This window comes from Anopheles gambiae, chromosome 2 (genome assembly GCF_943734735.2).
Source record: "Anopheles gambiae chromosome 2, idAnoGambNW_F1_1, whole genome shotgun sequence".
In the NCBI taxonomy this organism is placed as follows: Eukaryota; Metazoa; Arthropoda; class Insecta; order Diptera; family Culicidae; genus Anopheles; species Anopheles gambiae.
Genome location: NC_064601.1, coordinates 78,976,683 through 78,990,356, shown reverse-complemented (window position 1 = coordinate 78,990,356; position 13,674 = coordinate 78,976,683). Strand labels below are relative to the sequence as shown.

Below are 13,674 nucleotides of genomic sequence, written 5' to 3'. Positions count from 1 at the left end.
TTGTCCAACAGAACATCAATTTCACAAAAAACACTGTTTCAAAATGAAGCTGAAGTTTCATTACTAAAAAGTTATTAATATTGGCGCTTTTTTCTCAAGTCTCTGATTGGAAATAAGCTTATTAGCTAAAGATTACGCTCAAATGACACAAAATAATATTTTGAATCAAAGCTTAGAGGATCAAGAAGTGATGTGAATGTGATAAGCGATGAGAAAAAAAATCTTACTAACATTTAAATAGCTACAATACTGTGTTAAAACAATGTTTTGAATTTGTAAAAATATTTTATGAAAAATATTTAAGTACACATAGTGTAAAATAATTTTTTGTATTAATAATATTGGCCAGCAACAAATTGCAAAACATTAAATGTGCAGGTAAGTCATATCCTTGAAACAAAGTACCAATAAGTTATTTAGAATGATTTGTATCTTGGCATAGCAATCAAAGCTTCTTTTTTTAAATTGAGTCAGTGGCGATATTAACGGTAAGCAAAGTAAGCATTTGCGGGGGCCCCGTCAATGAGGGGCCCGGAATCTTTAGTCCATTATCTATAACAGTTGATAGAATATGGCACTGCATTAGCAAGGGGGGCTCCGTGAGTGATGGACGTTAAGGCCCCGCGCTAGACGAACCCTGTTGAACAAAATTTATGTTGAAATGTTTCATAATCAAAGACGGATGCCAAGTATGCCCTGGAAATCATGTACGGAGGGACTCAACAATTCTTACTGCTTAGGGTCCTCGACACTGTAAACCCGCTACTGAATTGAGTTCCAACTAATGTTTAATTTATTATCCTTTCTTAGTGGCGGATTTTAAGATATGTGATCTTTACAAAGAAAACAATTGTTGTTGTGGATCGGTCATGTTGCAGACTTTGTAGTAATATTATTATTAACAAACTTAGCTTTCAAACAATTCTAATGGAATACCTCATAGTGCACGTTGTGGCATTTGCTGTATAAGTAATTGAATCAGAAATGTAAAGATATGTTGCAAAAATAATCTTTTTTAACACTTTTTTGGCATATACACAAGACAAAAGGTAATTCAAACACTCAACACGTAATAATAGATTCTTAACGCGGAATTGCAAAAATAAGCTGATTTGTGATACGACTAAGTACAAACAAGGATCACACATAAAAGACAGAACATCTATTTTTGGCAAACTCACCACCCAATCCGGCTGCGTTGAGATTGTTCAGCATATTTGCTGAGAAGTTGCGAATCGATAGCGCCGACAGTTTGACCGATTGTGTTCTTGCGAAGCGGAAGTGTTGTTGTCTAGCATACGAAAGAACAATGGTCACCGACTGTTGCACACATCCTGTTTTGGAGCTGTTTTTGTGTTCTTTAAGATAAAAGCACCACTGCTATCCTTGTCCGTTTTTATCCACTATGAGTAAGGGCTTGGTTTTGTCGTATCGTATACTTGGGTTGCACATTAAGCTCAGCCATTGGGTTGTCACATTCTATTCACAGCAAAAATCTGCTATTAATAATTTGTTTTTGTTGTTGACGAACATTCGTTCAAATTACGCTGAAGGGATGAAACGAATTGATAAAAAAACTGCTAAAAGTACTGGTAAATAAAGTCGTTTGGATTACATCACTATCCCACCAGAGCATCTGTATCACAGTGTCGATATGCTGCATAAAACCACACGCACATACTTTGAAAGTAACACCTGTGACACCTCTTTTCTCCTGCGAGTTGCACAATAACGTAAACAAACAAGGAACTAATCGAGAAAGTTGAAAACAAAATCACTTCAGGGTGGTTAATTCGTAGCAAAAGCTCGACACACTGCAGATGCATAAACATAGACACATGCACAAACACACACACATAAACACACACACTCACAAAAATCACACGCACGTACGGCACTGGAATGTGGGCTTCGATCACAAACAGTTACTCCTCCCCACCCTGTATACACCCTTAGACGCGTCGCGTCGGGCCGAGCAGCACACTTCTCACGCTTATTAATTAGGCTTTATTAATTAAATAAGTAAGTAACAAATTAAATTCATTACGATGGACTGGAGGAGCAAATTATTTATCAAAACTCGCCCACCCTGGGCCTGGGCCGCGACGGTGGCCAGCGGATGGAGGCGTGCAATAGGGCCAAGTTGTGTGCGCCACAGCACAGCGAGCCAAAGTGTGCTGACGGTTGCGATCGGCAGTGCTGCAGTGAGTGGCGTTTAAGCTGGCAGCTTGGCAGCGAGACGGTCCTGCTAAGACGGTGCCTCACACTCACACGAGAGACACGGCGGCCGAAAAGACGAGCTGGTCGGGCGTCGTCCGGATAGAGTCTGACGCGGGATATCAGTCTGCGGCACAATCTCGGACACCGCGAGTAACCGCCTTACGATCCGCGCACGATTGTAACGGGCAGGGCACAGGCGCGACTGCACGAGAGCAACAGAGATAACCGTTGTGGCACACTCTCGCAATGGTAAGCGTGAGTTAGAGTGTTTGCTACCGGGACGTTTGGCGCGCGGAGTGGAGGAAGCTCGACAAAGCTCGACAAAAAATGGATTACACTAAAACACCAACAGCAGAAGCGCGCGATTTATTTGGTCAAACTTCCGTACAAAAACACCGCACCGAGCGGCAAGTGTGTAGCTGTAAGCACGGTGCCTGTCAACAAAGGATTGAGTTGCAGCATCAATCTCGCGTGTCCATTGTTTCACAAAAGGGTGTGCTTTGCTGCGGGGGCGAACGACAGCGAACAGAGCGGTTCGCGTGCTCTTTCTCTCTCGCTTTCGCTCGAGGCAGAATGGTTGTAGAAATAAATTAATAGGCGTAGCTACAAACGGTTAGCCGAAAGAAACCGCAAGATGGCCACGTTGGTAGGTGTTGTATGTGCGCGTAACCGGGACAGCTACATTCTCGCCGTTCGCAGCATCCTTTGACGGGTGCGACTGCGCAACAGCTCGGGAGAGCTACCTTTTCCCGCAAATGCACTGCCTCTCTTGGCTCCAAAAGTGCATACTATTTTCCTCCCGTGACTCTTGCTACTTCGTCTGTGTGGGGGAAATGTAGAGCTTTTTCACACTGTCATTTAGACACGGTGTTCGTTTTGTAGAGCGCAGGAAAAATGAGCTCATCGTATGTTTTAGCTTTACGTTTGCTTTTCCGGTGTTTTCTTTTTTTCGCTACCACGCATTTATGCAGCACCAGCACTATCATCATCATCATCATCTCGTGATGCTCTTTGGTTGTTCGTGTTTTTTGCTCTTAACGGTGTTATTTCCTTTCGCAATCGTTGCGCTATTTCATTCGAAACAAAAAGCTCGTTTCCTTCAGTGTAGTTTTATTTTATTGCATTTGGTGGTCCGGACTGCTTCTTGTTGCTTTCATTGCATCCATTCATGCAGCGGAGAGGACTGATGGGTTGCACCGTCGAACGTAACATTCCCCAACGGTGGCTCGTGTGTGCGCCACTTGCGCCACTGCCGCCTGTGTCTCGGTCGGTGTAGCAGACCTGTGCTAGCCAAACGCGCCCCGAACCCGTGGTCCATTTCGGTGCTCCACGGTGCTGCACGGTTTGACGTGAGTGATGATGCAAATATCTTTCTTTTTCTTGTGCCGGGGCAAACCCTCCACGCTCGGGTAGGCAACCGTTTTTCGCCTTCCGGGGGCCATTTTTCACCAGCTTCACATAGCTGCCGTGCTGCCACGGTTCGGGAGATTGAGAGACGGCGATTACGGAGAGAAGGATATTTCCTCATTCAGTGGCGCCACTGCCACTAGCAAGGATCAACAGATTTCCGGTGCGGCCTGAGGGTGGCCATCCCAAAGGGGCCAACGGTGTCCTTCCATAGTGGCTCGTGTAGGGAAAACGGGTTTGCGGCGCGCAAGATCCGGGTAGCGCAAAGCAAAGCCACACGCATTTGTGAAAGCTCTTACAATTTTAATGCCACGTGGCGATGGGAGAATGTTTTGTCAAATAGTTTTATGTTCGATTTTAATGTTACTATAAAGTGAATGAATTTTAGAGCGCTTTGAGTTGAAACGTTACTTTACCATTGCTGAAAATGATTTCAATGAAAATGATTTATGATGCTATGTGCTATTTAGAGAAAATTTTCGATACATTTGAAATACGCAACTACTTTTGAATAATTACGACAGAGAAGGAGATTTTATGGTTTCATTGTTAGATCGACAGATATTCAAGGAGACAAATTATATTGAAATTGTTGCACCAAACAAAACTACCTCCTCTCTAGAATAACATTTTCTCTTGATTTTAACAATAAACACTCTATAAGAGACACAAAGCTGTTTCGCTATACGTATAAGTCGCGTGCCTGAGCAACTTCGAGCGAAAAAGTTTAATCTCACACGAAAGACAAACTGACTCACTGACGATTATGTAGAGAGACGTGTGGATGATTTGGATGAGAGGCTTTGATTTTCCGTGGATACTCATGCTTTTGTTATTCGCGATTATTGGCAACAATTAAATTGAACAACATTCATTGCGTAATCTTGCATACCGTCCTTCTGTGAACAACTAAAAAATTAATTAATCAATAAAATATACAATAAAAATGAATATTTCCTTTGAAGCTTCATAGGAAAGAGTTTTTTTTCAAGTTAAATTAAATATTTCAATATCATTCAGTTGCCTGAAAACTACATGTGGTTATGAGCAGAATAATTCGCTTTGCAAATGGTACGTTTTTTCAAAACCTGGAAGTAATTTTAATACCAGTAAAACACATTTAAAATTAAAAAGACTCAATACTGAAGGTCAATATCACATATCAGTTAAAGTAGCGTGAGCAGAAAACTACAAGAAAATACAATATGAACGTTTCATTTTTGTCTGCATTACTTATTCAAATTTCCTTCCGCTCGTAAATCACGGCAAAGTCTTTGCGAACGACCATCCGAAAGCTTCTATTACCAACCGATGCACACAACAGCATTTCCACAGACACGCACACACACACACACCGTATGCATCTTTTGGGCTCCGTCCAACATAAAATACACCAATACAATACATCTACATCCTACCCTTGTGTATTTATTGGCAGACTTGCCAAAAAAAAAAAAAAGTTCAAGTATGCAGTTGAAGTCGAGTCCTGTGTCGGATTTCGAAACACATTACGAGAGCAATCCACAATCCGCCACGTATTTAGTTTCGATGGCCATTCGGCGATCAGCGGTGATTTATGTTTTTTTATCATTCGGCTTACCCAGTTCTATGCTGGCTTCCGGACAGCGACCGAGCGCACGTCTCTGGAATTGGAAGAGGGAAAGAATACAGAAACAACGAAAGCAGACGGTAGCAACAATAACGGAAAATGGAATCATCGCCCATACTCGTTTGCTTGCGGATGGAAAACCGTGAACCAAAACGTGTGCAAACAGTCGACCAAATAAATGCTTTAGGTTTTGTCCCGAAACTGAGCGGGTTTTCCATTTGCACCGGTTTGGTTTTTTGAAAGCTTGCGAGTGGAGTTAAAATGCAAAACACCATAAATTGAAGTGAAATAACACAAAAAAAAAAACGCATACACACACAAGCTGTTTGTTTTCGTGCATTCTCCATGCATTGACGCTCGCCTGTCGGGCGTGGTGAATCGAAAGCCAAATAAAATGTACAAAAAGAAAGCAAACAGTCGATGGAAAATTGCACCCCACATCAGCGGGCGAGCGTGGCGCAGCATGAAACAACCGTGGGGAGGGAGGATGGAAAGCACTAAAGCGCAGTTAGCGCAGTTCCGTTTGGCAAGGATTTTCGCAGGGATTTAGCGCGTTCGGAAAAATTGTCGTTTTGAATGTATATTACCGCATTAATGCTTAGGTTGTATGGGAACGTGGATTTTGCTGTAGAGTTTTTCCCGCAACCGGGTGTGCGATACAGCAGGGGGTCCACGTCGTCCACGGTGCCGATGGGTGTTTGCGGCTCCACTCATCGAGGTGGCAATTGACGGCTAAGGCTAAGTGACAAAATCCCGCTGCAGTGAGATTGACGCATCTATTCGGTAGGGTTGGCTTTTGGCTGGATGCGCTATCTGCGATGCACTCAAATCCTTTCATCCAGCCAGCCGGGCAGGCGAAAAGCTCCACGTTTTCACCTTTTCCGCAACCCCGAATAACACGCTATTGGCACGCGGGACCACCACCTACATTTGACTGAAGTTCAAACAATACGTGTATCTAATTTGCGGTGGTTTTTTTTATGCGAAACTGTAAAACAAATTTTTACCATTTATGCTATATTTTTCATAATTTCATATTTATATTTATTGCTCTTACTATATCTCATAAACAATTGTATATGTGTTAGAGGGGAAAAATGAACAAGTGTTTTTGTTGTTGTTTGGATAAATGAATAAGTAAGAAGTAATATTAAATTAAATGGACAAGAGTTTGAATTGCATGTTTGCACATATTCAAGCAAATATTTCACAAATTGTTGTTATTGTTTATTTCTCTACAATAATGATATCTGTGAATGCTCTTAAGTCAATTATAAGTATAAATTAAAAAGATTGATCCATTTAATAACTCATTTCGAATAACTCATTTTTTTGGTAACTTAAAAAATATATTAAAAACATAAGTAAGTAAGAATGTTAAAAGCAAGACCTTATTTGAATCTTGAAATCATCATTTCTACTTATATCAATATTATTAACTACTACAAATGATAAGTTGTATTAATATCACTTAAGACATGGTGCAAAACTAAATACACCAAGTATTACAGATCTGATTATTATACACTTAAGTTTTTCATTAGATGGGACTGATTGTATAGATGAATGTGTAAACTGTATGAAGAATAAAGGCATGCAACGCACGAAGAACAAAGTGAAATTGGTACCATAAGTCGTTTTTTATACAAAATAAAAGTAATTATACAAAATTTGCACAAAAAAGTATTATTTGTATTTCAGTTAATTGTGGAAAGATTCCATCCTATGTTTAAGCAAACTCGGGAAATGGGTTATACACAATATTTAACTAATACGACTGCAACTTGTTTCATGTACAATTATCTACGCTTTAACAAAAACTTAAACATCAACATTTTAAAAGTAGAAATAGTTTTCGAAGCTATCATGGAACGAAATAAAAAAAAAACATCTTTCGCTTACATAATATGTTACTATAATTTATTGAAAATTCGTCTTAAAGTAGAGCTGTACAAATCTTTGTATGTGTCGGAAAAATACGATGTGGACAAATTTTTTCAACATGTTTTTTACAAGATGAAGGTTCATATTCAGAAAGTAGAAAAGCAGCTCATTGATTTGCACACATTCAAGAAAGAAAAAAAAATTGAACCGAGTGTGTATTTACGCGTTACTGACGTTTTATAACCGACATGTGTTGTAATTATTGCATTTAATTCATCTTGCTAGATGTTGATTTTGAAGAACTATACATATTATAATCTAAAAATAAATATGTCCATTATGTAAACTAAAATTTAAAAAAAATGTCCACCTGATCTCTATCCCTCTCTCTCTTGTTGGCCTGTTCACGATAGAGCACGTCGATGTGACATGGCCCGGTCAACAATTATTCTCCAGGATGCTAGGTCCCTGCCGGAGCCTCCCATCCATGTAGACACCCGATCTCCGTCAAGTCTCGCTTCACCTGGTCCAGCCATCGAGTTCGCTGTGCTCCCCTTCGCCTTATGTCCACCTGATAATGTTCGTCAATCACAACAATCACAACAATCGAATTTATTACGTAGATGATTTGTACATATCATGTAATATAAAATTGGTGGCACCTAGATTTGGAGTGGTTATGAAAACATAGTATTAACTTTATATAAGTCATCACATTAAGGGAAAGGGGCCACGAGAGTAAATCACAGATCATCTTAAATCAAATATCAACTCTCAATCAAAGTCAAATCAAATTTCAATGTAAATACACCACTGAAGACACCACAAGACATTAGAGGCTTCGGTTCAGCACTTCAGGGAGGAAAAAATAGACAAAAGTAATGTATGTGAACTGTATATGTTGAGGGTAATGTAACTACAAGCAGACAATGTTAGGTCAGTAAGATGTTATTGCATATTAATTCTAAGATTTAAGAAAATTTTAATGAAACAATTCCTTTCAAAAATCAATTACGAACAACGACACATTGTTGACGATCGTCGATAAGTGGCAGCCCTAGCAACAAACACCAAGTCCTGTCTACGAGACGGCGAATGGAAGGATCGTATCGCGTAGATCTGTGAGAAGAATGTTCTTTCGAGGATGTGTCCGTTTAGTCCATCGTCAAAGAGGACTGGAGCTCGTGATCGGCTGAAATTGGTACAGACACATTTATCCATAATTAATCATTCCACCTGTACTAGGAGTCTAGGAGATGTTAGCATTGCTTGCGTATAGGATGTAAATATCATGCTTTAAAGACAAACCGTCAATATAGAGTATTAGTAGTGGTAGTCGTAAGTTGCTTACATGAACCCCGAATAATGAACGAATAGAAGATCATGACAATCGATCAGTTAAAATTTTAACCATGAAAGATCTTGCTACTCCCAGCTAGCCATGTTTGGCGGTATAATGGTAGAAAAAAAACTTTCGAAGGTCAATTGCTTGCAAATGCTCACATATTGCACTTGATTGATCATTGTTGGTCTCCTGTTTTATCTTGATGTAGTAACAAGCTCATTGTCACAGTTTGGCTAATCGATGGTTTACTAACCAATATACTTTCCAGCACGCCGGGCTTCTCTTTGCTGATATTTCTTCACTCTTAAAATTTGCTGCCGAATCTCGGTTGAAAATAACTGAGACTCGTACAACTAAAATCTCGGTTATGATCTCGGTTAAACTTATTTAACCGAAATTTCGGCTAAAAATAACAAATGACTTATTTAACCGAGATTTCGGTTTGGGAAAGCTAAGATATCAGTAAACTGGAAGATTTTCGGATATCGCTAATTATTGATTTTTTATAGCCTAAAACAGTTGCATCGTTTTGAAGGCATGCAAAAACATCGTCCAGTAACAAACATTTATTCTGGATTGAAACATTTATTAGTAACTACAGCACATAAAGCCTGCACCGCTGCATCTCTTTGCTCAAGTTGTTTTCGCGAAGATCACAAATTCATCACAAGCTGTAATGGAAAATATGAACAAATAAGAAAATATTACGTAAAAATCGTAGTATCTTACATTATCTTGTTCCTGAATGTGGAATATTTGCTACATTAATAACAAATAGTTCGACCAAACTGTGTTTCACTCAGCTAGGCTATCCTCAAAACACGCAGGGAACAGGTACGTATCTGGTAGGTTGCAAGCAGATACATAGGTGGTACATGATGTAAACTCGAGAGACAAAGTTTCATCTTCTAGTTTTTAGTAACTACCGTTGACGGTGTGGGGATCAAGATCACTAATGAGCTGTTATTTCATAATTTTTCCCATAGCAGGATAGTCAGTCCGGTGTCCGCCAACACGGGGCTTGAACACATGACTAGTGTGTTGTTTGATCGTAAGCGTTAACGTCTTAACACAACCATTCCCTATGAAGTAAATGTCTATTTTGAGAAAATTGGTACCTTTTATATTTCTGTCTGTGAATTTAAACTGTTTACAAAACATGAAAATATTATTTCAATTTTAAACAATAATCCCACGTAATTTTGAAATAGATCACAAGATCGGATTGGTGCTAGAAATCACACACTGAACAACATGGTAGCAAAATGCTAAGGCAACAAAGACTTAATTTACTATTTACCAAGCAAGCCGCTGTACTGCTGCAACGATCCGATAAAGTTTACTCATCATATTAGAATTAGAAACAAACTCGACCAGTTCTAGCCTCCGGATGCGGTTAGTGGTGCGATTTAATTTAGCTGCTAATCCAACCGTATCGTTCATATTAACAGCATCATCCATCGGATCGAATCATGAACGTTCCCCCGGGTGCGAGGGAGCGTAGTACCTTCACGCCTCCGTGCGCCGTTCCCGTTGCGGCCGTGCAGGCTTTGTTTGGATACAGAGCCGCCACCGGTACTGACAATATTTGGTCAAAGATAACCCTCTCATCCCCGTGGCTTTACGGACCATGCCATGGTTGGATGATCGACTCACGAGATCGTGTCCGGCGTTTGCTCGAAGTATGCGACACTGTGCCGGTGAGTGGGAGAGAGTATCTTTGGTAAACATGGGGTAACCATTCGTAGTGGACTGCTGGTGTTGTTCGGTGGGACGCAGATACTCAAGATGGAAGCTACGGCCACAAGCGCCATGTTTGGTTGAATCGCGCAAAAATACAATTATCGTTTATTAGCACCTGACGCTGGTGGTGTGGGACTTTTTTTCGGGTAAAAAAACATCAACCGTCGTTCTGGTCGCTCTTTTCATGCCTTTCTTGCTGGAAAGTTTCATATCGAGCGTGTGTCGAGATGGTTTTTGAATATAGTTGGTGGTGTTGTATTTTCTCGTTCATCTTTGACGTACTTTTTTCCATCAACACTCAAAAATACCGCGGCCATAGATCTCCTCCCAAAAATAGCTAAAGCTTCACCGTTCAGTAATAGTTGAAATTGTCACTCCACTGGAACGAACAACTCGTTTTTGGAGAAGCACTACTGGATGCTAAGAAAAGGAATAAAACCTCGCAATATAAAAGAAGTGTCAATATTCGGGGGCCGTGCCGGTGAGTCTTGCTTCGTGCCGGTTGCATGCAGTCAAGCGAAGCTGCGAAAAATCGAATGGATTTTTCCACTCGAGAAGGGTTTGACCTTTGGTGTTTGTATGGTTTTTTTGTCATGCCACGGTTGGTCATTGCGACGCAAAAGATTTGTTTATCTGAGAACGGCTCCAGATCATTGCCCACAAGGAACGGAAACAATACGCTGAATGCCAGCTTTGACACATTCCGTGCAGATACAGTCGAAATTGTAGAATTGAACGCTTTATAGTTGACAAGCGTTTTACTTTGATGTGCAAAACATGGAAGACACTTTCTTAAACCAAAAAAATACATGCATGAAACCCCGATTTTTTTAACCCTTAAAATATCTAACTTGGTTTGTATAACACACAACAAATTTCGACAGCTTAGTCGACTATTCACTTTTTTATTGTTGGGATGAACATTACGATAATTAGCGGCATAGTTTAGATAGTGTTATAAGTTATTAGTTTTATTTAATATAACAGAGCGCATGATAACATTATCAAGACGATTTTTGTTTTATGCCCTGATGAATGAAGATATGAGACACGTATATCAACATTATTTATGGTTAAATGATTTTAAGGGTGCAAATGTTATCGTCTTTATAGGTTAACATTAAGGAATTGAGCAAGCAAGTCAACTTGCTACAAAGGGATAGTTCGCATAGTAATTGAAACTCGTATGACTTTGTACTAGTGTCGCCGTAGCTATGCAATATTTTCTTCGTCTTCTTCTTCTTTGGCACAACAACCATTGACGGCCAAGGCTTGCCTGTACTTGGCTTGGCTTTCAGTGACTTGGATTAGATTCGACTTGGCTTTCAGTGACTTACCCATAGCAGAATAGTCAGTCCTACTTATGAAAGCACGGTCCATTCGAGACTTGAACCCATGACGGGCAAGTTGTTAAGTCTTACGAGTTGATGCCTGTACGACTAGACGGCTCGAGTTATGAAAAATGCTATTCTTTTATTGTAGACTTTCTGATTATTTAACAAAATTTGTCAAGTTTTAATATTAAAATAAAAGTGAAGCACAGTTTCCTATTATGCCACATAAGAGCATTCGAACCGTTCGTATTACAGACTGAAAATATAAGATAATTTTTGTTTGAGGTTAAAATAGTCAAATTTGGTTAAAATATTCGACGTAATTTATGCTATTTTTGTTTTCAGAAAAATCTGATCAAATTGTGTCATGCTTTATATTTAAACGTGATTTTTATGATACTAATTATTCTTTTGAGTTTATAATTTATAATCATATTGTTAAGTTAGCTTTCATATGTGGAAGATAAATAGATAGGATAGGATTAATAAATAGATACGTTCTGTACGTATTTTATCTTTTTTTTATTTTCATTTCAATTTTTAGTAGCATTCAACTCAATCATAAACAATGCATATCCACAAAGAAAACAATTTTCGTGTAAATTTTTATAATAACATATTTAAGACCTAAGCCGTGTTCTATTTCAATCAACATGTCAAAAAAGAGAAGAAATACAATATTGATTAAAACATTAAATGCTTTTTAAAACTTGTGTACCATATCTGTCATCATAGATATAATTCAATAATCAATAATGTTATTTACCAAAACAAGAGTTTAATAAACAAACAAATAAATAAATAATGTAGGTTAATTGGTTCATTTTAAGCAGCACGTTAGATCTTATCATACTACAAAGAGCTGCGATTGTTCTGTACCTTGTCGTGTAATAATGTGTCACGCAAGATCTGATGATTAGCATCACCGATCGATTTACTTGTATGCCAGGAAACCGGAACGACCGTAAGGTGCCGATCATTCCAAGTGCATCGGGAAGCGTAAAGGCACATCGTCAAAGGGCCCGCTAGCATAAAGCTTACACGCAATGTACGGTCACTTGCGGTACCAGTGGATTTGTGTCTCTGCCCTGTGTTGCACAGATTCTCATTGCCGGTGCCACTGGGTAGCTCAAATGAATGATTAGAATTTAATTAACAAAAGCCCTCTCCGTGACGCTGCCTCCCATTGTGGTCCGTCCCGTTCGATCATCCCCGGGTTCGATTGATCACCGTTTTTCGGCTTCCATTTCAATGTAAGTCTTTGGTCCGTTTGGCAGCGGGAATGAAATGATGAATGGTTTTGTAATAAATGTCACACAACGCGACGACAAGCGCCGGTTGCCCTCAGACCGACCGAGCGCAAAACAGGCGCAGCGGTGAAAGTCATCAGCAGCAGAAGATGAAGGCTCATCCGTCATTTTTCGACTGAGAAAGTAGCACGGACCCAGTCGATGCCGGTGTTTCGGCAGAGAATCACACGTCCAAGACGAGTAGAAGGATTCTGTTCTGGCACAACGAATGATTTGCATAACAAAAGGACTTGCCGGCTTGTTGCGCAGAGCAGTACATTAACGCAAATGGTTTTGTTTTGTAAGAAACCTGTCACCAAATGTCACCAATTTGAACTGAGGTAATGCGTTCATTAAATATGGGAAAGAACATATATTTTATTACACTTTAACCAGTATTCATCTATTTGTGTTGGTGTTGCTATTAAATAAATTGCTGTATAAAGCAACTCAACAATGTTGCATACAGAACCGCAACAGTGAACATTAGTGTTCCCAAATTGCAAATATCGCTTATCGAACATTTGAATAATTTCCACTGAAGTGAGATATTTGCTCAGGGAATGCGTTTGATGTGAAGCAATAATAAGGGGTACCAGGCTTTTCTGGCCTGTTTGATCCTACATTTAGTAGGAGCTGTATGCAATATGGCATCGCATATTGGATTCGGCGTACGCCCAGAGCATTGTAGAGGATGGTTTATTCCGAAATCTACAATTAATTTGCAGCGAGCTCATATTTATATGACCCGGACCCGGGAATGTGTGTTTCAGGACGGCTGGAGCGATACAGCTTGTGTGTGCTGTTTGCCGATCGGTATTAGGATTCCCGTTTTTGTTTTGC

General features: G+C 39.7%; 1 protein-coding gene across 6 annotated transcripts in view; it reads right to left on the bottom strand.

Annotated features, from left to right (window-relative positions):
- LOC1274774 (homeobox protein orthopedia) overlaps window positions 1–2,667 on the bottom strand; it is a 38,623-nt gene extending 35,956 nt beyond the window's left edge. For 2 of the 6 annotated variants that reach the window (XM_061646053.1, XM_061646051.1), the window contains exon 1: window positions 1,182–2,528. In XM_061646053.1, the coding sequence (XP_061502037.1) occupies window positions 1,182–1,215 (34 nt within the window). In that variant the 5' untranslated portion in view covers window positions 1,216–2,528. Of the gene's footprint in view, window positions 1–1,181; window positions 2,530–2,556 lie in introns of those variants that run through there. The other 4 variants (XM_061646050.1, XM_061646049.1, XM_061646047.1 and 1 more) reach the window with 4 other exon arrangements.
- Window positions 2,668–13,674: the final 11,007 nt, after the last annotated feature.